Below are 26648 nucleotides of genomic sequence, written 5' to 3'. Positions count from 1 at the left end.
GGATGGGGAGACCAGAACTAGAGGGCATAGGGTGAGAGAGGAAAGATATGAGAGATCTCTAAGGGGCAACTTTTTCATACACAGGGTGGTGCATGTGTGGAATGGGCTGCCAGAGGAAGTGGTGGAGACTAGTACAATTGCAAAATTTAAAAGGGTGGGTATATGAATAGGAAGGGTTTAAAGGGATACGGGCCGGGTGCTGGCAGGTGAGACTAGATTGGTTGGGATATTTGGATTCGTGGTGCTGGAAGAGCGCAGTTCAGGCAGCATTCGAGGAGCAGTAAAATCGACGTTTCGGGCAAAAGCCCTTCACCAGGAATTAAGGCAGAGAGCCTGAAGGGTGGAGAGATAAGCTCGAGGAGGATGGGGGTGGGGAGAAAGTAGCATAGAGTACAATAGGTGAGTGGGGGAGGGGATGAAGGTGATAGGTCAGGGAGGAGGGTGGAGTGGATAGGTGGAAAAGAAGATAGGCAGGTAGGACAAGTCATGGGGACAGTGCTGAGCTGGAAGTTTGGAACTAGGGTGAGGTGGGGGAAGGGGAAATGAGGAAACTGTTGAAGTCCACATTGATGCCCTGGGGTTGAAGTGTTTCGAGGCAGAAGATGAAGCGTTCTTCCTCCAGGCGTCTAGTGGTGAGGGAGCAGTGGGGAAGGAGGCCCAGGACCTCCATCTCCTCGGCAGAGTGGGAGGGGGAGTTGAAATGTTGGGCCTCAGGGCGGCGTGGTTGATTGGTGTCCTGGAGATGTTCCCTAAAGCGCTCTGCTAGGAGGCGTCCAGTCTCCCCAATGTAGAGGAGACCGCATCGGGAGCAATGGATACAATAAATTTTATTGGTGGATGTGCAGGTAAAACTTTGATGGATGTGGAAGGCTCCTTTAGGGCCTTGGATGGAGGTGAGGGAGGTGGTGTGGGCGCTGGTTTTGCAATTCCTGTGGTGGCAGGGGAAGGTGCCAAGATGGGAGGGTGGGTTGTAGGGGGGCGTGGACCTGACCAGGTAGTCACGGAGGGAACGGTCTTTGCAGAAGGCGGAAAGTGGTGGGGAGGGAAATATATCCCTGGTGGTGGGGTCTTTTTGGAGGTGGCGGAAATGTTGGCGGATGATTTGGTTTATGCGAAGGTTGGTAGGGTGGAAGGTGAGCACCAGGGGCACTCTGTCCTTGTTACGGTTGGAGGGGTGGGGTCTGAGGGCGGAGGTGCGGGATGTGGACGAGATGCGTTGGAGGCCATCTGGTAAATTGCGGTCTCTAAAGAAGGAGGCCTATCCACTCCACCCTCCTCCCTGACCGATCATCTTCATCCCCTCCCCCACTCACCTATTGTACTCTATGCCACTTTCTCCCCACCCCCACCCTCCTCTAGCTTATCTTTCCACCCTTCAGGCTCTCAGCCTTTATTCCGGAAGGGCTTTTGCCCGAAACGTCGATTTTACTGCTCCTCATATGCTGCCTGAACTGCTGTGCTCTTCCAGCATCACTAATCCAGAATCTGGTTTCCAGCATCTGCAGTCATTGTTTTTACCTGGTTGGGATATTTGGACGAGTTGGACCGAAGGGTCTGTTTCCATGCTGTACATCTCTATGATTCTAAAAGTCGCAAAGCCTTTTCATTGATTTTAAAGCTACACATGCAGCAAGTGAAGGTGCTTGTGATGAAGAATTTATTGGAAATAGGGGTTGGTTCAACCATTTCAAAGGGAGAGTAAATTTACACAATATTAAAGTGCAAGATAAAGCAGTGAGTGCCAATGTTAGTGCTACGGAGAGAGTTTCCTGAAATGTTGAATAAAATTATTGAGGGGGGAGGTGACATGCCTGAGCAAATATTTATTGTAGATGAGACTAGCTTATTTTGGAAAAAAATGCCTGAAAGGACATTCATTTCAAAAGAGGAAAAAAAATGCTCCAGGACATAAGGCATCTAAGGATAGGCTAACGTTATTGCTTGGTGGTAATGCATCTGGGGATTGCAAGCTTAAGCCTATACTTGTGTATCGCTCCCTAAATCAGAGGGCACTTGGGAGAATCTTCGAGGCATCTCTGCCCATTATTTGGAAGGCAAACACAAAGGCTTGGGTAACAAAGCTCTCATTGAAGATTGGTTCCTGAACATTTTTGTTCCTGCTGCTGAATGCTATTGCTTGGTCAAGCAGATTCCTTTCAAAATTCTCCTTGTATTTGACAATGCCCCCAGACATCCAAGCACTTTAGATGACCTTACCCCAATGTAAATGCCATCTTTTTACCACCCAACACCATATTACTACTTCAGCCAATGGATTAGGGAATCATAGCCTCCTTTAAGGCTTACTATTTACGCTGGACCTGCTCACAAGCAGTCAGGGCTACCCAAGATGATGCAATGACCTTAAAGGAGTTCTGGAGGAATTACAACATTGCAGGTTCATGGGAGGAAGTGAAGAATAAAGGAGTCAGGAACAAATTGTGCCCCCAATTCACGCAGATGGTTTTAAAGTGTTTACAGCTGAGGACATCGCCAAAGCCAGGCAGGTTGTGGATGATATTGGTAACAATCAACTGCAGTTCGACATCAATGAAGGTGATGTCTTGGACTTGCTTGAATCCCATGTCGAAGAACTGACCAATGAGGACCTTATGGAGCTGGAGCAGTGGATGATACTATTTGAGGAAGACGACTAGGACAGGGAAACCCCAGAACCCAAGAAGATTTTGACAAAGGAGTTAGCTGAAGCTTTTCATCTCTTTAAAAAAAAGGGATGATAAAGTTAGAGGAGCAAGATCCTAATGCAGACAGGTTCATCAAAAGTTTACCAGATAGTTACCAATGGATTCAGCTGCTACAAGGCCATTTATAATGAGAAAAAGAAAGGCCCTGTTCAAGCCACCCTTGATGTTTACTTTCAGAAATGACTTCAGAAGTACTCCCCCACTCTCCAGCAGCAGAAACAGACCCTCACTCTCCAGCACCAGAACCATCATCCAATTAATAAAGTCATCTTTAATTATTAATTAAGGCCCCAACCGGTATGCAAGGCATCAATTGGAATGAGATCAAGTGTTAACCTTTAATCATTATCTTTTCTAAACTTTAAAAAATGTTTTTTTAAAATGTTTTTATACCTATACACAAAGACACATTCTCAATTATAAATACTGTAGTGTAGTTACATTTATTATTATATTTAAAATGTTTTCGGTAAAATATACACCAAGACAAACATTTGACTAATTAACACTAGATGTGAACCGTACGTAATTGTTCTGACTTACATACAAATTAGACTTACAAACAGCCTTAAAAACGGAACTCGTTCGTAGGCCGGGGAATTCCTGCATAATACTTGAAACAATCGCACTAAAAAGATTCATTGAGCTATTTAACATGGATTCATAACTTGATGCCAAGTATGCTATCCCCAAACTTGAAACAGTAGAACTTTAAATATTCCCTGACATCACTTTGACCCTTGAGCGAACCTAAGTAACATTTTAGCTATTTGTTCCAGGCACTATCAATATGCAAACACTAACACTGTACAATTAGACTAATCCAAGAATATTGCAAAAATAATTGTGCCTAAAGAGTGTCTTGCGAACAGTATAATTTCCTCGATCAAACATAAGCACCTTCGACTTCGATATTCTGTGCTGATTTGTCACTTCAAAATCCCTGCTGTTTTGCTTTGGACAGCTCAATGTATAATAATTTTTTTGAGTCATGTCTAAAGCACCAGTTAATTGTTTCCCAGGCATTTCTTGTCTACTACCACTGCACCAATCCTGCTATTGGCTATGACATTCAGATCTGGAAAACAAAAGCCATCATTCTCATTACTTCTGTAAGTCTTTCTGTTGCATAAACACTGGCACCCTGCATTTCAATAATCTTGAAAAGCCACAATCATTAATTTCTCCATCCTTTCTAACACTGCAATTAGTCTGATGGACATTGTCTACCACTGCTTAGATTCTCTTCAGTAAAGATGCAACCTGTAACCACATTCCACTTCAATATTCCACTGGTCATTAGGTACAGATTTAGAGAACATTACTGGGTAGTCACATCCTAACTACTACTCTCCATACAATTAACTCAGATTGAGACTCTATGAAAAACAAAACTTAGTTTCCAATCTTCACCTTTGCTGCTATCATGTGAACCTTCTGACAGCCAGATACCAAAGTAGGAAACCAGAGAAGAATGTAACATTAAGTTTTCCTTCTTCCAAACTAATACCCAGAATCTTAGAAATCTCGCATATGAGCTCAAAGTTCTTTAATGCCTTCCAGCTATAGCTCCTTAACATTAAATATTAATGATAGAATTAATATACCATTAACAGAGAAGACACAAGTAGCATCATTTCAGAGTTGACATAATTTATGCAAGATGATCAACTGAATGCAGAAGTTAGTGTGGTAGAAGTTGAGATCACAAATAATCCCCGTGGGGCTACTGAGAACGAGGGGTAAGATTTATAGTGTTAGTGTACAAACTGTGATAGGATCGCAAGCCATCAACCACCGTTGATTGTGAAATTCACAATTCTGCCTTGTGAATCAAACTAGCATTATTTGCATTGCCAATGCACCAGAAGCTTCAGCTGATATCAGCAGCCTCCACAGTATTTTTTTTTAAGCTGAAACATTCTGACTAAGCATGCTTCGAGTATCATGAATTCAGTAATACATAATGTTGCAGTTGAAACCACAATTCAATATGGAAGTTTATACAAACACAAAAGCTGACACTTAAAATGTATGTTAAAGCAGCAAAGCATGACACAAAACACTGAATAACATCATTCGCCATCTTTCCGAAGATACAACCACTTACTTTACTAGTCAACATTAACTACTGATTTTAGTTACTAAGATTGGGTTTTAGTGCCAAGTGCAAATTCAGTACCAACCTCTTGCTCCCGTTGAAAGATAACAACTCTGCCACCTTTATCCCCAGTCGCTAACAAGTCTCCAGAGTAGTTGAATTCAACAGTTGAAATGATATCCGCTGTAACAAGAGAACAGGAAAAAAAAAACTTAGCACTGAATTTTTTTCTTTCAAGAAAATCAGGAAATTTAAATTTTGGTGGTTTCAGGTGAAGCTTGAAAACAAATGAAAAATATCAAATGATTAGCTTCTAGTAGGAGCAAAAGAAAATTTATACTTTGGGAAATCATAAATATGCAATATTTTCCATTTACATTGATTTTTCAACAAACTTCAGGAAATACAGATTTGCAATATTGATCTCATTTCTGTTGTGAACCTTGCTATACGCAAATGATTAAATGAACTTCTTTACGTGACAGTGACTGCTCTTCAAAGCTAAATGACTAAAGTGCTGGATCACCCTGGCACTCAAACTGAGTCAAGCAGAATTAGTTAATGACAGAAAAATACACAATTCTACAGATAGCTACACAAACCACTACATAAGAAAGTGATTTTAAAAAATTTATAGTTTACAGATTGGAGAGATCATGTGCTTTCTTTTATACCCAGTGTACTGGCGCACTCAAAATGAACCATCCCTCTAGAAATACGGAACAGTCATGTCAAGGTCATTTGGCCCATCTGGTAGGGAGGTTAAAAACCAAATGCAACTAGAGAAAATGTGATGGTTAATTATTAATTAGGGTATAATTGGATAAGCAATTGACTGGGTACAACCTTTGAGCCATGAGGTCTGGGTTCAAGTCCTATCTGCTCCAGAATTATGCAATAATATCTCTGAACAGATTAATTAGAAAATATACAACTGGGTGAGCAAATGACCCGATATAGATATTGAGTTGGGGGTGGATGAAGGTGGTGTGGTTCAGTGGTCATGTCCCTACTATGATTTAGCAGACCAGTTTCAAGTCTCATTCGCAGTAGAGGTGTACAGTAACATCTCTTAACAGGCTTATCTGAAAATATCTAGATACAGGGGATTTAGGGAGTAATCAATGTGGCTGGAGTTTGTGGCTTGAAGGAAATAAAACTGACCAGGAAAGTATTTTCTGACCTCTAACTAGCATTTAACCTTTATCATTTAACACCTATGTCAGCTGCTTCAAAGCATCGAAGATGGTGAGAGTGCATGGGAGACGAGAGAGGAGAATAGGTAGAATACAATAAACACAAGAGTATGTCAAACATCAAGTAAATGAAAAAAAGGTGGCTTATGTTACCTGTTTTATTAACAAGTGATTTTTATTCAACATATTTTGATTATTTAAGTTTAATTTCTTTAATCATATAGGGATTGCATCACTCATTGACACTTATGTAATGTTTGGAAAAACATAAATCGTATAAACTCCTAGAATGTGCTCTAATTAATTGCCCTTCACTAGTGGGATCCCACAACAGAACAATCAGTAAACTGCAATTACAATGAAATTTCACAAAAAATGTAGTAACATTTTAAATAATTATTAAAATCCCATTCTTTATCACTACTACAATCCCTACTACCCAGCGAACTGATTATACTCTCCAAAAGATCGATTTCACCTGTTCAGACTATTAACTCCTGAAAATGAATCAAATGGTGCAATGACCACACCTTACCTTTCAATTTGTGACAACTCGTCCTCAATTTTAATCTCATGAACCAAATGTCTTTAGTGCACTAATGCTTTCACAAGACAAACTGTTCTCACAATTCTGTTCATGCCCCCTTCTGCAAACGTTCACACACATACCAACAAGAAAATAACTGAATATTTGTGCTTCACGATCAATAATTTGACCACTCAAAACAAATCAGGTAGAATATTTTGTAGTTATATACACTATGCTTTATAGGCTCACAAAGAAAATGATACTTTCACGAGAGTTGAATTTAAAAGAAAAATTGCAATGTTCGCCTGAAGGAAATACCTTTTCTTGAAGGGGATTCTAACAGCCTTTGTAATTTAAGTAATGAAAATAGCCTCACTTCCACATGTAGTTCCACCACAACTTACATGGCAGAGATTACGATCACAACTCACAACAGCAATCCATTTAATCAGATAACAACTCTCAACATGAATGCAAATACATTGCTATCTTCCTGTGCATAAGCAGGGTCTCAACTTGATATGTAGTAGAAACAAAACAATCATAAGCTGATCCAAGTGTCTTAAAATAAAATTAACTGAAGACACACTTTCTGCAGTAATGAGAAACTCCAAAACTCTTTATGGGATTAAGAATATTTAATGAGAAACTAATCAAAACACTTTTTTTAAACAGTAAGAAAGCAACTATACTTCCCTCACTGAAATTCCACTGCTTCCCTTCCGATCACCCCACAGCATGGCGGCTCAGTGCTTAGCACTGCTGCGTCACAGAAACCCTGTGACTGCCTGGGTTTCCTCCAGATACTCTGGTTTCCTCCCACAATCCAAAGATGTGCAAGTTCGGTGGATTGGCTCTGCTAAATTGTCCAGTGTCCTGGCATCTGAAGGTTAGCTGCATTAGATATGGGAATTGCAGGGTTACATGGAATATGTAGGGGGTGGGTCTGGGTAAAATGCTCTTTGGAGGGTCAGTATAGACTTGATGAGGCAAATGGCCTGTTTCCACACTTTAGGGATTCCATGATCCTATCGCAGGAAATAGCAGCCTGTATTTTAAGCTCAATGTGAATGCTACCACCAAGTTTCAGTTTTCTCTCATTTCATAATTTTGTTTACTGAGAGACTGGGGTTCGCTATTTGTAAGAAATTTAACTGGATTATTGGTCTGTTACTTTATGCTGTTACTGCAATACACAAGGTCTATAAAAAGCTTGAGTGAATTTCATGATAACAAAAGCATCGAAATACCCCAGTTCATGAACAATGAATAATGAAAGCATTCCACATGAATATTCAGACAGCATTCATTTCATGGATAGGACCCCAACACTGAACGCTCAAATCCTCATTTGGGACCACACTAAAGTCAAACTCCTGTTTTGGATTCAAATTCACAGAATATGGTATATGCAGATAGAGGAGTCTCTAACTGGTGAAAATCATTTGAACTTGCTGCACTTGCATAAGCATGTACTTATAATTTGAGCCACTTCTGAGGTCCATTTCAAAACATGGGGCAGAACTTTTTATTTAAAGAGCAAGCATGGAGATGAGCCTAAAGTCAGAATGTACCTCTGCTTGTGAGTGGGTTGGGTTTTCCATTCGATTATGTCCTTCTCAGGTGCATTTGTGGGTAAAATGCTAAATTTTATGGGCAGGAGGTTGTGAAGCCCTCCAGGACCATTTGGACTTCCAACACCTGGTTGCCACGTTTAAAAGGTAACTGAAAACACTTCATTCTCTGCAATCCAGAAACATCACTTAATATTTGTTCATCACCCCATCACCCGAAAAGCAGCAACAAGCATTAGCCATGTCTTGGCAACGTATCGAGAAGTGAAAGCAAGTTCTTCCCCTATTAGCATTCATGACAGGCTCAAGAGAACTAATCTCTCGAGCTGCAAAAAGGTGAATGATCTGCCGTGTTCTACAAGGGTATGTACTACTAATACTCAATTTCATATGCACCAATGTGGGTAAACATTGGAAGGTTGCCAGTGCAGAGGGAAAATGGTGCTAGGCAACTCCATCAGATGCCTCATGTATAATTTATTAGTGAGTTTTGAGGAGATGTGTAGCTCAGGTTGAGGCTCTGGATGTAGGTCTGCTTGCTGAGCTGAAAGGTTAGTTTTCAGACATTTAGCCACCATATAAGGTAACATCTTCAGTGAGCCTCCAAATGAAGCACTGGTGGTGTAGCCCGCTTTCTATTTATGTTTGAGTTTCCTAGGGTTGATAATGTCATTTCCTGTGGTAACACCATTTTCTGTTCTTTGTCGTATCCTTCCATATGGATGAGGAAGGATACCACTTCGACTGGGACAACACATCCATCCGAGGACAAGCCAAACAGAGACATGCATGAGAATTCCTACAAGCATGGCATTCCAACTGGAACTCCATCAGCAAACATGTTGATTTGGATCCCATTTACCACCCTGAGAAAAAGAACAAGAAATGACATCACCATAGGAAATGACATCACCGAAAATGACATCACCAACCCTAGGAAACTCGAACATATAAAACAGAAAGCGGACTACACAACCAGTGCTTCATTCGGAGACTCACTTAAGATGTTACCTAATATGATGTCGAAAATCTGAAAACGAACCTTCCAGCTCAGCGAGCTAACCTACATTCACAATCAATCATTGCTGTGTTATGTCACCGCAGCTACCAATACATCTGCCAAGGTTCACACTTAAAACATGAAAGGAACTTTAACACTCAGCAGCTCACAACGTCAGATTACTGATTTTTCATTACAATAAGGAGAATGTACATATCTGATAGCTTTTAAAAAACGTATGGGAAAAAGACAAAAATGGCGTTTTGAGTTAAGCCCTCTTTAGCAGGTTTGCTTGTATCAGCAGTAAGGCTGCCTCAGGCATCACCCTAAAGCACAGAGTGATTTAACAACCAGCTAGCCTGTACATGACTGACACTTCTAAGGAGCTGATCAACATGGAGGGCTTCACTCCTAACACAAGCAGTGGTGATGTTCCTACCTCTGTGCCAGAAGGCCAAGGTTCACGTCTCACCAGATGTGGAGTTGTTCCAATAATATGTCTGAGCAGGTTGACTAGAATAACTATATGCAAAGAAATGTTTGGTTATGAAGGAGCTAAATCCATGAAGTTTGTATGCACTGGAGCTTCAATGAAGAAATCTGCACTGCCAGCTACAAGCCTCATACATAGAATCAAATTTGCGAACCACGTGCTTTTTGTTCTTGGCAAACAAAATGACACCCATAAACACAACCGCAGCAGATTGGGTGTTCATGAGTATTCATGACATAGTAACAAATGCGAATCAGGATTCTAACTATGAGGTTGGGAAAATGTCCTGCTTGAAGAATGCACTAACCTAATAGCAAAACATTAATCAGCTGTCAGGGACCTTATTTTTTTCCTCCTGTCCACCCTCCCTCCTAAAAGCTCTGGATGGGCACAAAAAACTCCTCCCCATACTGCTCAAATTTGAAACAAAATATTAATAAAAACAAAGACCAGTTTAATGATTCACAATAAATATATATGCATGTATTGGCTTGCCTCAGTTGTGAACATCCTGCATTCAATTTCAGGGCTATAATTTATAGGCAAGCAAAAATTTCCTTCTGCAATATTGTTCATCAAAACAATGGAATCCAGTAAGCAACATTTAAAGTATCACAGGAGAGCAAGCTCCAGACTCACACTTACTGACAGCTGTGAAGCAGAATGCAAGGAGTTTAAATGGAGATTAAACATGCAGGTTTATAATACTGGCAATAACAGAATTATTTTTTCATCACTTCGTTCAAATAATTTTCCAAATTTGATGCTTAGATAGAAGCTGAAGCCTTTTGGTAAAGTGAGAAGATAAATTTAAAATGCATGCAATTCATAGACATTTTATTCTCAAAAGACCTGATGAATGCGAAGCACCTGCATGCATTTTCATTACCTTATACAGACATTTCAACATACTCCAAGTGTATCGAGTGCATACAAGCCTGATCACAATATTTTGTTTACATATTTGTTGCTAGTAATCTTTACTTGCCAAAAGCCAATGATATCTACTTTGTACTACATATCCCTGGTAAACTCTTACTTACAGTAGGAATTGATACAAGAAAATTGATAAACTTATAGCTACTGGCACTAAAATTCACCAAGTAATCCAAGTAATATTATCTACATTAATGCTTATTAAAAGAATAAAGAGGATTGTCGCTACTTCAAATGATCAAAAGCAGTAGTTAAAATAAAAATCAAACTGCCAAAATGGTGAAGTTAAGGAATTGAAATTAATTTATATGTCATTTTCTGGTGAGAAGTATATCTTAAATAATTAATAAAGCAATTTGTTTTGCAGTAAGAGAAATAGGTCATATATACGAAGTCTCTCAATTGAGAGCACAACATTTAGCATTTACAACATATATTGAAAAGAGGTAAACCCATGCAACTCAAAAGCAAGTGAAAAATCATGAAAATATTAACTACCAAAAACACGATCCAAGTAAAGTTTAAATTGTAATAATACAGCTGAATGAGATTCTCTTCTGCAGACTTCCCCTTTGATATGCAATTTGGGGAAGCAGCATGCTGCAGAACCTATGGGAATGGAAGTTTAAAAATCCGCACAAAATCTTAACATATAGTTATGAATTCTCAAGATGCTAGGATTTGAATCCTTGGTATATATTTCATACCTTGATCAAAAGATGATGTTGACATCAGTGAATTAGTACCAGAGGTAGAAGTCTTAAACACCTGAGAGAAATTGCAAGGAAAGCATTTCATCTTCTGCAGTATGCAAATGCAGCTTTAATTTCCTCATTTGACACTTCCACAATCCAAATGGCTGAGCACCCTCGTCTTTTACAAGATTTCCTTTTGCTATAGATTTTCCAGATGCCTGCATTGCATAGAACAGTCAAATGTTTTAGATCAGAAAGAATAGGCACGAGACGGATGGACTCTGCATTTAAACATGACAGCGCAGGCCTCATACGCTATTCTTAAGTTGCTGTTAACACATTGTATTAAGAGCTGTCCATTTCATTGCCAACAATTTAAAATAAAACCAATGCAACTGTCACCTTGATAAACAATCAAATCCTAGCTTGGCATTAGAACAAATTCTTATGAATTAAGCAAAATTCAACTGCGTTTGACAATAATCCAAAATGAAACCTAAATTTTGCTTCATCTTGCAAGCTATTAGTATTTAAAGTGCAGCACTGATTTTCCAATTCAACTCAGCAGCATGACAGTGTCCAATCAAAAGATACTAAGCATAAGCATTTTTTTGGGAATACTGCAGCGTGTTTGCTCTCAGGACATGGTAAGCAACCAAGGTCAGGTGCTCAGTAAATTATCCTTCAGCCAACCACAGTCCATTTCACAAATGCACAACTGATAAGTCAAATGATTTAAATTTTCCATTTTTAAATTTAACTACAGTGCTTATATGTGCATTTTACAACTTCTGTTGAAGTCTGCAGTCAAAATGATAGTTATATTTTCCTTTCAATATTTATTATCTTTTTGAAGAGAAATCAGATATCAAAACTAGCGCATGATCACATAATCCGCTCACATTTTCTGACTTCGCTTATAAAGTGTGTGCATATGTGAACATGGCAGTGATGGGTGATTGGGTTCAGAGTGGGGATGGGAAGGAAGAGTGGAAATACAAAAGGAAAATAGAACACTATTCAGTAGCTAAGCATCTTTTTCAGTCCCCCCCCAGCTATTAGGAGGTACAGTACACCACTCAAAATATATACACTTGAAACACTTACATCAACCAATAAAGTAAAAAGCAACATCTATTTTGAGCAATTTCGAAGTTGCCAGCTGTAGTGTCAAGTCTTTTGTTTTTACTTACTCACTCACAGATCTCACTTTCTTCTCTGCTATTCAACAGCACTGTCCATTACATGAAATTTGTTTTCAATATTTACTTGTGTTGATTAATTACTTTTCACTGACAAGAAGCAATGATACAAAGCACATTTGGCAGGAATCTTGCTCCTCTCCACTGCATTCGAACATTTTGTCTCCTCATAAATTGATGACCATCCTTCGAGAATGTTATGCTTGAATTGCTTAAAACAAGTCTCCCCTTCCTACCACAGTACTGAAACAACAAAATCTCAAAATTACATCATATGGGAACACAACACAAATAACATGACTTTCCTCCTCAACCTGTGTGCAGCCTTCAAATGAGCGACTACATCATCCTGCTTCAAAGCCTCTTTCAGCTGGGAAGGGCTGTGTTTAGCTGGCTCCATTCTTAGCCAGCTAAGTGTAGCCAGTAAATTATCTGTAACAACTTCTTTCCCCACTCACCCCAATTTACCTCTGTGTTTCCCAGTATCCATCTCTGATATGATCTTCCTCTCCTGTCAATCGGGGTCAGTTTGGCAAAGTTAGTTGCAATGCAGAGAGATGCCAACCAGCATGGGTTCAATTCAGCTGAGGTTACCATGAAGGACTCTCCTTCCCAACCTCTCCCCTCAGAGTTGTGGTGACCCTCAAGTTAAACCATTATCAGTTATCTCTCTGACAGAGCAGAGCCCTATGGTTGCCTGGAAAATGGTGATTTTACCTTTAAGGCCCTACAAGCACATATATGCTTTCCTTCACAAAGTAGTTATTCTCCTGTTTGAGGTTTTGGTGGCAACATCTATACCAGCCCCCCAGGACTACTTTTTCTTTCTTCCAGGAGAAAGTGAGGACTGCAGATGCTAGAGATCAGAGTTGAGAGTATGGTGCTTGAAAAGTAGGTGCTTTTCAGATCAGCAGGTCAGGCAGCATCTGAGGTGCAGGAGAATCGACATCCTGGGCATAAGCCCTTCGTCAGGGCTTCATTCCTGAGGAAGGGCACCTGCCCAAACTGTCAATTCTCCTCTCCTCGAATGCTGCCTGACCTGCTATGCTTTTCCAGCACGACATTTCTTAATTCCATCCAAAGTAACTAATCGTGAAGCCTATTCCCCATCATTATAGAACTAATTTTTTTTTTACAAAAAACTACTAAGAAGTTGGAAATCACATACAAACAAAAGAACGTTTGAAGTACTCAATATGCCTGGCAGAGTTTGTGGAAAGACAAACAGAATTAACTGAAACTTGAGAGATTTTCTCTCTCCAACAATACTGCCAAGCTTGCTGAGTGCTTCTGGCATGTTCTCCTTTGCAACTGACCGTTACAGGTCTACTTTGTCCTCTGAAGACCAACAACGTTCTAATTATTTACATTGGGGGTTAACCAGCATCTTGAGACCTCTACCACAAAGCTTCAATGTCAACCAACCTGTAACACTTGTAGCATACATTTCTCTATGCTATAGTAGGTAAACCTATCTTTATTTTGCTAGAGGGAGAGAGGGAGAGAGAGAGAGAGAGAGAAAAAAAGAGAGAGAGAGAGAGAGAGAGAGAGAGAGAGTGAGAGTGAGTGTGTGTTGGTGAACACATTTAGAGTTCATCTGGGAACACACCTTAATTTTCCAGCGTTTATTAGTAGCATACAATGTGCCTAAGTGTGAGCAGATATTCAACTGTCCAACAAGGCTTTGTGGTTGTTCAGCCAAATCCAGAAGGAGAACCCAGTGCTATCAGAGCACTGCTATGCACAGTCCCCATGAAATTTTATGATTTTCCTTTTGTTTTACAGAAGCAGAATTTTCAAAACACGTAATAAAAATATTCTAATCTAAAACCTTCGGAAAATTACAAAGGACATCACGTTTCAATTATACATCTTAAGCAACAAACAAGAATGCTGTTAGGTGCAAAGAAATATCAATACAAAAAAAAGACAAGAAAAATTGGAGTGGTTTTTGGAGATGAATTTTGAATGAGATCTTTTAAATATTTATCATCAATAGCGGTTAGGTAGAACAGATTGCTTCCAATGATCAAGGGAGCTATAAAGGCATAAATAAAAGAGTAATTCAAAAGATTTAGTACAAACAGCAAGGAATTCCAACTGTCCATATCTGCCTCCATCAATGCAATGACCCCACCACAAAGGCTGTGGTGTACACAACTTGACTTAATGATTAGATATACCCACAATTTGTATTCAACTGCACAGAAAAAAAAAGGATGCATAGATACTGCTTTGAATAAGACTGCTGCTCATATGGAGGCTAAACATTAATACAAAGTAATTAGGTCAAAGAATGCCTTGGGTTGGGACTTCTATGTAATTATAGTACAAATAAATGCTCTGCTTAGACTTTTAAGTTGAAAAATAATGCTTTGACACTTCAAACAAAGATAACTATTCAAAGTTAGAGTCATTAATACAGATCAGAGAAATTTATTGTTACAAATACACATTATTCTGGGAGGTACAAAGAATAGGAGCGTATCCCTTGGCCCTTTGAGCCTGAACATCTGAAACTCAACATTTAGCAACTCGATGATAGGGTTTGTGTTCCCACAAAAAGGCATTTCCTCAGCCACACTTTCTTCAAAATGCCAAAGGACTCAGGTTTTTAAATGTGTGACTTATTAGTGCAAGCAAAGCAGTAAAACAGCACATCATATAATCCTATAAATAAGAATATCCAATTTCAACCCACTTCTGAAATACAGTAGTATTCAAATTTTTAATATATTAAAATTAATCTCCTTTGGCACAAAACATGAAGAATTGAGATGAAATGTAACATGCACATCAGGCAGAATTAAAAGTGAGCAAGATAAAACAGGCAAGAATAATAGATAGGGAGGAAATCTGAAAAAAAAATCATTGTTTTGGAAGTTGGGGGAGGACAGGAAAAGGGTGAAAAAAGAAAAATTCTTCAAGGGAGGCGGTTGTCAGGAAAGGAGAGAGATTGGGGTAGTAAGTGAGTGAGAAAGATGGAACTACTTTTAAGGAGAGAGGATACAGTGACGAGAAGAGTCCTTCAAAGACTACCTGTTATTTGTATAGTCATTGTTCATTTAACACTAACAGAAGGAGGACATATCCAACAAAATATTGTGGGGTAGTGCCAGGCATCCATAGTTGTGATTGAAGTCAGGAGATAGCATATTACCCATACAAAAATTTGAATGAACACCAGCATTAGACCCTGGTTTCATTATCTGACTTCTTCATTGGTAGTCTCTTGCTTCACTTGTCTCTGCTGAATAAGCTTCCTCATTTTCCCTTTCATCTCAACCCTACCATTCCATAAACTCACTCTAACAATACTTATAACTGCCACTGTGCCTGTCTCTGCATTTAATTAACTTTTGTGATCAACATACTCTGCAGACAGAGGAGCGATTCAGCTATGAAGGACTAGATATGTTGAAGATGCTTTCCCTCGAGTAGAGGCGGCCAAGGGAGTAGCACCTGAATGAAGCATACAAGGTTATGAAGGCACTGATAGGGAGAAATCATTCCCCTTAGTAGAGGGGCCAAAACTAAAGGGCAGAGTTTTAAGGCAAAGAGCAAAAGATTTAAGGAAAAAGATTTTCATCCTCTGAAACCCTGTCTAAAAAGGGTGGGAGAGCATACAAGGTTACAGGTCAAGCGCTAGAAAATTTGATGACAGAAGATGTGCAATGGCTAACATGGACACAGTAGATCTTTTATCATACTGTAAAACCACAAAACATGGTGGATGAAGTAAAAGTCCGCTCAAGTGCCAAATTTGTATTTTGATTTAAAACAGGCGAAGGAATTTTGTTTTTCATTTGTGGATATGGGCATTGTTGACTTGCCAGCATTTATTGCTCATCCCTAGTAGCCCTTGAGAAGATGGTGTCACACTGTTTTCTTCAACTGCTGCAGTCCACATGCTACGGGCTGATACACTGCCTTAGGGAAGGAATTCAAGGATTTTGACCCAGCGACAGAAATGAAATGGCAATATATTTCCGAGTCAGGATCGTGAGTGACTTGGAGGAGAGCTTGCAGGTAGTGGTGTTCCTTATATCTGCTGCCCTTATTCTTCTAGATGGATGTAGTCGTAAGGTTTGGAAGATGTTGTCTAAGGATCTTTGGTGAATTTCTGCAGTGCATCTTGTAGATACTACACACTGCTGCTAATGAGCATCAGTGTTGGAAGGAGTGCATGTATTACCAATCAAGCAAGCTGCTTTGTTCTGGATGATGTCAAGCTAGTGGAGTGTTGCTGGGAACGCGCCCACCCAGATAAGTGGGGAGCATTCATCACAGTCCTGACTTGTGCCTTGTAAATGATGGACAGAGTTTGGGGAGTCAGGAGAGGAGTTACTTTCTGCAGTATTCCTAGCCTCTGACTTGCTCTTGTAGCCAGTGTTTGTGGGGAGTCCAGTTGAGTTTCTGGTCAATTGTAATCCCTTACGATGTTGATAGTGGGAGATTCAGTGATGATAACATGACAGAATGTCAACAGCTATTAGTTAGGTTGTTTCTTATTGGAGATGGTCATTGCCTATCACAAAAACTCATGAGTTTAAGTTATTTTCTCACATTTCATTTCAGTGTCCTTCCTGAATCCAGATTTTCCCTTCTGATTCCAGTGCTCATCCTTAATGCTCCCAAACCTTAGATTAAATTCCTGATTTCATGATCAATATGGTCAATCCCTTATCCACTCCCATCCCACCCAGCCTTCTGGACTTCCCACCCACAAAATAAGAGCAAACCACAAGTCCCTTCGCATTGTTTATTGATTTACAACTGTGAAGTGTCTATCTTAGGGCCTGATTTACAGTTCTCATTTAGTACTCTTCGCAAGCTTGAATCTCTAATGTAGTGGCACAGTAGCATGAATTGCATACTTTGAATACTCTCTAATCAGTAATATTACAGCCATAACACACATGGAGGAGGGCAAGTTCAATTGAGACATTCAAGAGGGCATTGGACAATTATCTTCAGAAAAATCAGGACAGTGACATGAAGAGGACACTTGAAAAGCTGGTACAACACAGTGGACTAAATGGTTTCCTTTGGTGCTGCAAGACTTCTGTGATAGCTGTTGGATTTACCTGTTGCTTTTATTATCTGTCTTGTATCTTTCCTGGCTGCGACTCTCAGGAACTAAATATTTGCAAAAGCCAAACTAATTTTTTTTTTCACTTCTAATACATTAAATAATTAGATGGTCGAAATGCCAAAATCCTTTCTGAAAATTCAGTGTTAAGAAACCAGTTTAGGTAAAGCTCTAAATCATACAACAAAGGCGAGGGGAAGGATCCTTTAGTGGCATACTGGGATCTCAGTGCCAAAATAACACACCTCGATCACAGAAGAAGCGGTATCAGACAAAGTGATACTAAAATGGCCTTAGCTACTTTCGGACCATGTGATACCATTCTTCACCACCAAATTCTCATCTGCCAGCAACCTCCTCTAACCCATTCAAAGCTCCTTTTGTACATTGGGTAGCCTCCTTGAGAAGTTTGTCTTTTGTTGCAAAATGACAAATACTGGAAAAAGTTATAATAACCAACACATGCAGATTGACCTGCTCTGTGCTTTCAATGGTTATTTTTAGTTAGTTTAATCTTGAAATAATTTAGCACGTAACAAAGTACATCAGAAAATTCTGTGCTATGAATCTTTATTCATTAAAATGGAAATATGCAATTAAACAACCTTTAATTTCAAAAACAGACAAAACATTCCTCTCAACTATGCAATTAGAATTTAGTCATTCATGGTCTTCAAATGAAGAAATATTCATGAATATTTACAGCTCAAATATTTCAGAATCTTAAAATAACTGTACATTTAAAAATATTAATTTGGCAATTCGGTGTGGAATTGAATTTGCAGCCAAAAATTTGCAGCTGACTGTTTTGAAGAAAATGTACATTAGCTGTACTGGTGAACTTAAGTGTAGTCTATGAGTGCTTATGATAAAATAAAGTATATAATAAACTTAGATTTAAAAAGTGTGAATTCAATGAGTCTCTGGAGGAGAAAGCTCTCAAACCATGACAAAGACACATTTGGTATCAACAGGCCAATATGGAGATTGCATGCTGGAATTCCCTAAATGACACACACAGTAAGAAATGGTCTTCAACTGGAGATGAAGATTTCCCACATGATCTTTTGCTTTTGAAACCGGCTGAGCACTGAATCATTATGAAGTCCACTGTAACAAACATTTATTAATATCCTTTAAAAAAAACTTTAATTCTCAAATTTTCCAGTGTACAAAAGGTCCTTTTATAATAAAGGGTTTGAATGATTCAATTGTTTCAAAAGTGGCAATGTTTTACAATGCTTATTGGCTTAAAAGGCTTTATGCAAAGTAGTTGAGGACAAGCTATAGCTGTGGTCCATTCATAGGAGAAACCAGAATGTGTTTTTGACATTTACAGCCATCTTGAATACCAGAGTTCACCATTCACTTTGATTCAGTAGGTTTTCTGCATCCATGAACAAGGCAACAACATTACACACCAAACCAATACTAAAAGATATAAGCCTCAAATATTTATAATACCAATTACCTACCATTTACAAAACTTGCTTAAGATGCAAGTAACTGCTTTTCATGAAAATGTGTCAATTTTATTCTTTGAATGTCTGTCAGTTTCTTCTTCCGAATTGTTAAGACTTCAGGACCACTCAGGAAGTATTTGAGGGCATCTGAGCATGGGTACTCTTCAGGGAAGAGGAGTTCTAGGACTTCAGTTGGGCTGCAGTAAAAACCAAAAACCGCGGTCAAGGCCCAAGACAACCCGTGAACAATGCCACAGGAGATTGACTACAACATATACGACATTAAACACACTTAACTGAAACATGCCCAAAAGAACTGAAGTTAATACATTGTTTAGTCATCCTTTGTATACAGATCTAATGACCATAAAAATTTAGTTCAGTGTAATAGAAATATCAGTATTCCTGAAAGAAAAAATAATCAATGTACAAAAGACAGGCTTTGGAAGTCCTTGGAACACAAGATCTTTTGTAACAGAAAAGGCCAGATATATAAAACTTTTCCCACTAACACCCTAACTCTCAAAAGTTTCTCTTGCATTATTACTTCACTTATAATTTTCCATGCATTTTGTTAACTTTGATAATGCAAATACAATGAAAACAATTCCTGAAGTGTGGGTCTGCTTATAGGCTTAGTTAAATGTAATGAAAAAAATATTTTTAAGCACATTCAAGAATGGTGCTGATGGACTTTCAACTAAGCAGTTATAAAAAATGCATTAAAACAGAAATAAATAGGAAGTATGCATCACAAATTATATTGCTTTTAAGTCAATGAATTTATCCCAAGTTACTCATTAAGTCTTCAGTTGGAAAAATGAATATTGTTTCAAATATGATGATACTTAAAAATTTAATTACAAAATACATCTTTCATATTTTGTGATTATTGAAAAGAGATGGAAACAGTCACTGAGAACTCACACATTAAAAGTTTACGTTTCATGCCTTAATGTGAATTGTGTCCCCCAACTTCTAAAATCATTCTCTCACACACAACCATCTAGCCACAGGGTTAAACACAGAAAAATACTCAAAAACCTGCAGTTAGGCAGCATTTGTGGAGAGAGAGGGAGGGGGAGAGGGAGAGAAAGAGAAATAAATCAGTAGTTAAATGGTTCAAGTTTGTGACATTCGTTAGAGCTGGGAAGAACTTAGAGATGCAATAGATTTTGAGCTTAGAGGATGGGTGGAACAAAGAAAAGAAAGTTGTTAACGTGTGATATCAAGGAAGACAGAGCAATTCAAATGACAGAAAAAGTTTAATCCTCTAGGATCAAAAGGAATGGTGATGGGTCAAGAATAAAAATGTATCAAGACACGTCTAGAGCATGTGCGCTACTAACTGAAAGAAATAAAATACAAAACAAGCAAAGGAAACAGACAGGGACGGAAGTTTACAGTCTGACATTGATGAACTCAGTACTGAATGCAGAAGGCTATACATGCGTCTGAAAAACGGCGTGCAGTCCTTGAAGTTTACATTGAGCCTCACAGTATGCAGAGGACTGAAACAGCAGCACTGTGAGCAAGTTGAAGAATTAGAACAGGCCACCATAAAGCTCAGAATCACATCTGCACTCAGAACGACAATGTTTTGCAAAGCGATCAGCAAAGCTCCATTTGGTCTCCCCAGTGTAGCAGAAACTATATTTGCAATAGTAGATAAAGTAGATTAAATTGAAAGAAATACATAAATTGGCACCTGACCTGTACAGTGCATTTGGGGACTTGGGTGACCAGAGTAGGTGAAAAGGCAAGTGTTACATATGCATTTGCAAGGAAAGGTGATGGGGGAAATGACTCAATTGGGAAGAGTGCAGCAATAACTGAAGCCTACAATTCCACAAGTGTGTAACTAACTAATTAAACCACAAATAAACAATTCCTGATTGACTACATTTCAAGACAAAAATGTAATTCAAACCAGGTTCCATTATAAACAAGAATTGCCTATTCATTGTAAATACACATTCTTTCGCAAATTGCCAAAAAAAATTATGAATTCACTATTTGACTTAATAGGCCTTTAAAACCTCAAACATACTCCCATTCACAAATAAGACAAACATTTCTGACACAATATTATGGGCTGAGAAACAGAAAAGGAAAACACACCAAAAAAAGGAGAGTGTTATTTCGCAGTTCTTTTGATGTGAGCAAAGATGACAAGATATTGTCTGTAGAGAAATGGATGATCTTTGATTCAATTGCCATTCAGGTTGTTCTAGATCTTTTGTCATATCAGAGTTTCTTTTTTAAAGAGTTTGTAAACAGTTTTTTCTTGTCTTTTCACTCAGAGATACATGGGACACTCCTTGTTTGTAGGCTGATGGATATCTGAAACAAACAGCAGCAGGAGCAATCTGAAGACTGCTACGGAGGTGTTTTTCCTTTTCCTTGGCTGAGAAACTAATAGTGCCACTTGCACAGTTGACAAGTAGGCGAAAGTGAGGACTGCAGATGCTGAAGATTAGAGTTGAGAGAGTGTGGTGCTGGAAAAGCACAGGTCAGGCAGCATCCAAGGAGGAACGTCAACATTTCAGGAATTTTGCCCAAAACATTGACTCTCCTGCACGGTTGACAAGTAACTGAGTCCAGGGTTTACCTGGCCAGTCCTACTGACGTGGGAGAGCTACTAGTGGTGATTTTTGTCCTTGTTAGTACCTTGGGCACTGCACCAAAGCAGCTAAATCTGCATCCAAGCCTGGCCAACAGACAACCAACATTTTCATTTTGGAGACCCCTGGATGACCCTGGTGGAGCTCAGGCAGTATCTGGTGGCAACCTTTGCTCAGGACGATCTCTCTTGCTTCCCATAATATTATGCCATCCTGTACTATTGTTTGGTCTCTCTGGGTCCAGAAAAGTTTCAGTTCTGGTGGTGGCGGCCTTCTGGTTTCCCCCATCACCATCAGCTGAGTGTTTTGCCAGGTCCAAAGACTGATACTGTCAGCTATGATTGCAAATGTGTCCAGAAAATGTAAAACTATATGGTCTCTTTGCATGGTAATACTACTGGTGGTGTTTCTGCCAGTGGGAGGCAGCTCAATGCATCCACATTTACTACTTGGACTCCTGGAGAGTGCTCCAACTTGTAACTTTATGCACTTAGCCTGGAGCTGTTGGCTATACAGCCTTATCATTTTAAGGAGAACTGGCAGGGTATTGTGATATGTTATATTACAAATTTACGTCTGTAAAATATTGGTGGAACTTCCTGACTCCTAATATGACTGCCAAAACTTCCTTCTCTATCTGATCGTATTTACGCTTTGAATTAGCCAAAGTCCTGGCTGCATAAGTTATTGGTGCTCCTTTCCGTTGGGCCACCTAAGAGTTAATTCTATATGGGGAGTCATTGTATGCCAATACTAGATCTTGCTTGGGATCACAGTGTGCCAACACCTCAGAGGATGATAGCTGTTTCATCACTTCCCTAAAGGCTTGGCTACAAGGTCATTTCAATTACAGATGTAAGAGTGCCAGGAAGGAGGCCAGGTTATTTAACATTCCATAATAACACACCAGCCCAAGACAAGACTTGAGCTCTGGGAGCTGGGGCACCTTTGACTGCCCTCACTTTAAACTTCCAACAGGTGTAACCTGCTCTTGTCGACCCTGTAGCCCAAGTGGACAGTTGGGGGACCTGCAATTCATTTTACCTTCTTAGTTGTTTATTCCAGGCATGCATACGCCTAAGGATTATCCAAGTTCTAAATGCTCCTTATTGGTCTTCCCGGTTATCAGCATGTCATTTAGGTAGGTGGAGACTTGGTGTAGACCTTGCAAAATGTTCACCATTGTCTGCTGAAAGTTGCACTGGCTGACGATAACCCAAGTGGCATTCTTGTATATTGGCACAACCCTTATGGGTATTAATTGTAACATTCATCTGGGAATCATCGAACCACAACTGCAAGTATGCATAGCTCATGTCCAGCTTTGTGAGGGTTAACCCCACTGCTGGGTTTGTGTATAGCTCCTCCATGTGAGGGTTTAGGTATTTATCCAGCTGCAAGAAATAGTTTACCATTTGTTTAATGCTCCCACAAAGGTGAACTGACCCAATGGACTTCAAAACTGATATGAGCAGTGCTGCCCATTCTGCAAACTGGATTGGTTTGATGATTCCTTAGCTTTCCAGCCTTCTGATTTCTGCCTCAACTTTTGCTCAAGGCAAGCGGCACTGGGCAGTTTGTAGAATTGCTTCCAGGTCAACATGCATGGTGGCCTTGGCTCCTTTGATAAGTCCCTTGACCTTGTGGAAATCAAAATAGGACTTCACTCAAGCAGCCATTTTCTAAATCGAAAAATGCTGTGCTAATCTAGGTGAATCTCTCTCAACCAATCGTGCCACATCAAGGTTGGGTCTGAGTGTGTTATGATAAGTGGTAACTGAACCAGCTGTTCCTTTTAAGAGATCGGAACAGATGTCGCACAGTTAAGTCAGTAAAGGTTCCTTAGTATAGGTTCTCAGTCTAGCTAAGGTCTTGTGCAAACTTCAGGGTTGGAATCCAGACAAATTTTGTTAAAGATTAGTTCTTCAATCACAATAGGTCATGCCAGTATCAACCTCTGTTAGAACCAGGTAGCCAAACTGGTTCTGATTTGGATGTTACTAAGCAATTTAACTATTCCAAACCAGATGTATGTGGACTTTCCAGGATATGTACTCTCCTGGATACTGACTTATGAGTCCTTCTTACTCGATTTAGGCTTAGTAGGACTCTATTGCTATCTCAAGTCCACATAATAACAGCAACTACAATGGCTTGCTGGCTCAGACCTTGGAAGAAAATCATAACCGTTTGGCTGAGGCTTGGCTTTGTTTTGGGATTTTGCTCTGGGCTGACCTAGAGTCCCTCTGTTCAGGACACGCCCTGAGAGAGGCTGTGCAATTGCCTTCACTCAAGTGGTGTTTCCCAAGATCAGCCAGACTGACAAAGGTGTTCCCTTCCATTAGAATACCCTGCAACTCATATGTTCCACTTGCCAAATTTACCAATAATAAAGTCAGTTGCACAACGTGTTTGAAGACCAACTGGACTTCAGCTAGTAGGCACTTTTGCATGATCACATCATCAATCCCACATACTAAGCAGTCCCGCAACATCTCTTTAATGGTTAAACCAAAGTCACAGTTGTCTTTAACCCAGTCGGCAATTCTGATAAATTCCCTTGGTTCTCAAGTTGGTGAGTGAAAACAATAGCGTTTCAGAATTAGAGACAGCTTGGGGTCATAATATTCCTTAACGAAATCTGTCAACTCTTGCAAGGTTTTAGTATTTGGTGCCTCAGGAAAAGGTAGGCTCCTAATAAATGAAAAAAGCTGCAAATCCACAAGCTGTCAGAATCACTTGATGCTTTTCATCGACTCCAATGTTGTGTGCCCAGAAAAAATAACATTCTTTCTATATATTGGGCCCAGTCTTCCAGGGCAGGGTTGAATAAGACATGCTTCCCAAGTAACAGCATGATGCGAGAAATGCTTATCCCAACTCAAAGATGACTGTTGCGAGCGAGTTTCTTCGGGAACATGCTCCCACTATCATTATCACTGAAATAACTTCAGAGGTTGGTACGCCATCACCAAGTCACTATTTATTTAGACATGATCAGTCTTTGATTCTGATCCAGCTGTGTCAGAATGTATGACACTCCTATCTGCCACACAGGGCTCTCTGATTGGACCAGATTAACTCTAATCAGGGAACTCCTATGAGGTTCACCTCGCTGACCTTGTTACAATCACTACACCATCACTTGATGTATTCATATCCTGGCAAACTACCCGTCAAGAGTGGCCCAATTCTCCTCGACCTCTTTCAGAATTAAATAAAACAATTTACCTTTGGAGCTGCATTTTTCCTGTGTGTTTACTGTACAGCAATGAAATAAAACAATGGCTTGCCAATGCAGACAATTCATGGATATAAAGTCCTTTGAAAATAACGTACCCTATTTCTATTAATCTGGTGTGTTTAGTAACCGTTTACTTAGAAAGAAAATATTTGAAGTACCAACTAGATAGACCTTATTTTCCCTCACTTTGGATTGTGATTGGAGTATAGCAACAAAAGTACAAATCATTCCAAAAAAAAGTAGAGGGAACAGAAATAAAACTCAAAATGATAATATTAAGCAGCATTTTATGACAAAGCATAGTCAATCTCTGATTCAAATGCAATCTTTACTCACAATTTTGTGGAATTTCCAGTGTTTCCTGAGGGACCTACGAAATTTATGTACTAAGATTAAAACATTTAATCTTAATGAAAAGGGGGTTCAGTGCTCAAATGAAATTGACAACATTTTGATCCCCAGAGAACAAAAGCACTAACGGAATACCAAAGAACTAAGAAAATCCAAGATGCAAGGAACTAAATGCATAACAGCAATAAACGTTTGAAAACCTCTGAGCCAGACAGGACAGAAAGTTAAATATGGTGCAGAATAAACACTTCAGCAAGTAAAGTCAAATGACTTAAGCTGCCAAAGTCATTATGTCTGTGATGTTCCTGAGGACAACAATGCAATATGTTCGTCCTTATATTGGAAAATATATGCGTCTTACCATGGTTTAAAGAAAAATAAAATTAATCTTCTCTCATTCATTAAAGTACTACAAATATTTTGAAAAGCCCTAACCCTAAATCAAAACCTGCACAGAATCAAATAGACCCAGCAAATTATGACAAACTGTTGTATACTGGGCACTTTCACACTTTGATATGGCTGATATTCCATACAATTATTAATAGACTGTACTTCGGGACTGAGCTCGGATTACTAGCAGTTTATGACGTGATAACTGTAACACATGCAAGTCAAAGTTTCTGTACTTTTGTTAACATAGGAGACAAGTTGCAGTCACCTACATTTTAAGTATAAACAACTTTTCTAATCATCTTAATTCACATTTCAAAATTCACTCAAATGCAAACCTGAATGAACAGCCATTACAAAAGAACATTCACACAAATGTATAAGTTTAAACAGATGTGCACTTATGGCTCCATTTCAGCAAACGAAACTGCCTCATTCACTTACTTACCAGTGTATGCATTCAAAACTGGAATACAGAAAGTTTGAAGTGTAATCATATGCAAAAGATTCTCTGCTAGTCATTAATTTGCAGCTGTCTTAATGTCACTTTAATACAAGATATAACAGATTTTTAATGGCATAAAACCTCTCAGCAATATATTCACAACTTTAATCAGACTTGATGCAATAATCTGGCTAAACAGCCTTTTAAAAAAAACATGCAACCATCACAGACTCTTTCCATGGTGAGAGACTTAATCCATAGGTAGCTGAATCAAAGATCAGAAATATTATCAAACTTAATCAGAGTGCATGCTGAGTTAGCTGGTCACAGCCAAGACAGAATGGAATTTAAAACAATTATCAGGACAACTAGATCAAGGAGAAAAGAACTTGCCAAGATTCATTTCTTATAGTAGGCTGTGTGTGTGGAGATCAGGCAAGTAGAGGGTTGGATTTGACTATGATAACACATGCATAAATTATTTGCTAGGTTGGCATTTAGTGGAGAGGTTCATACCTTACCTAAATCAAAGACTGCAGAAGTTTATCACATTAAAAGATTCAATTACTTTAGGAAAAATGGAAACCTGTCAAAGTCAGCTTAAG

At 39.2% G+C, this 26648-nt stretch overlaps 1 protein-coding gene across 3 annotated transcripts in view; it reads right to left on the bottom strand.

Annotated features, from left to right (window-relative positions):
• ppp2r2d (protein phosphatase 2, regulatory subunit B, delta) overlaps positions 1-26648 on the bottom strand; it is a 59702-nt gene that overhangs the window by 23270 nt on the left and 9784 nt on the right. The window contains exons 3-5 of one of the 3 annotated variants that reach the window (XM_043712588.2): positions 18999-19183; positions 11242-11447; positions 4892-4989 (exon numbers count right to left, since the gene is read on the bottom strand). In XM_043712588.2, the coding sequence (XP_043568523.1) occupies positions 4892-4989; positions 11242-11332 (189 nt within the window). In that variant the 5' untranslated portion in view covers positions 11333-11447; positions 18999-19183. The remainder of the gene's footprint in view (positions 1-4891; positions 4990-11241; positions 11448-18998; positions 19184-26648) is intronic. The other 2 variants (XM_043712589.2, XM_043712587.2) reach the window with 2 other exon arrangements.

Source organism: Chiloscyllium plagiosum, unplaced genomic scaffold (genome assembly GCF_037043375.1).
Source record: "Chiloscyllium plagiosum isolate Xiang-an unplaced genomic scaffold, Cpla_swu_hap1 HiC_scaffold_22, whole genome shotgun sequence".
Lineage (NCBI taxonomy): Eukaryota > Metazoa > Chordata > Chondrichthyes > Orectolobiformes > Hemiscylliidae > Chiloscyllium > Chiloscyllium plagiosum.
Note: the sequence above shows the minus strand (reverse complement) of the source record. Positions and strands in the feature narration are given on the sequence as shown.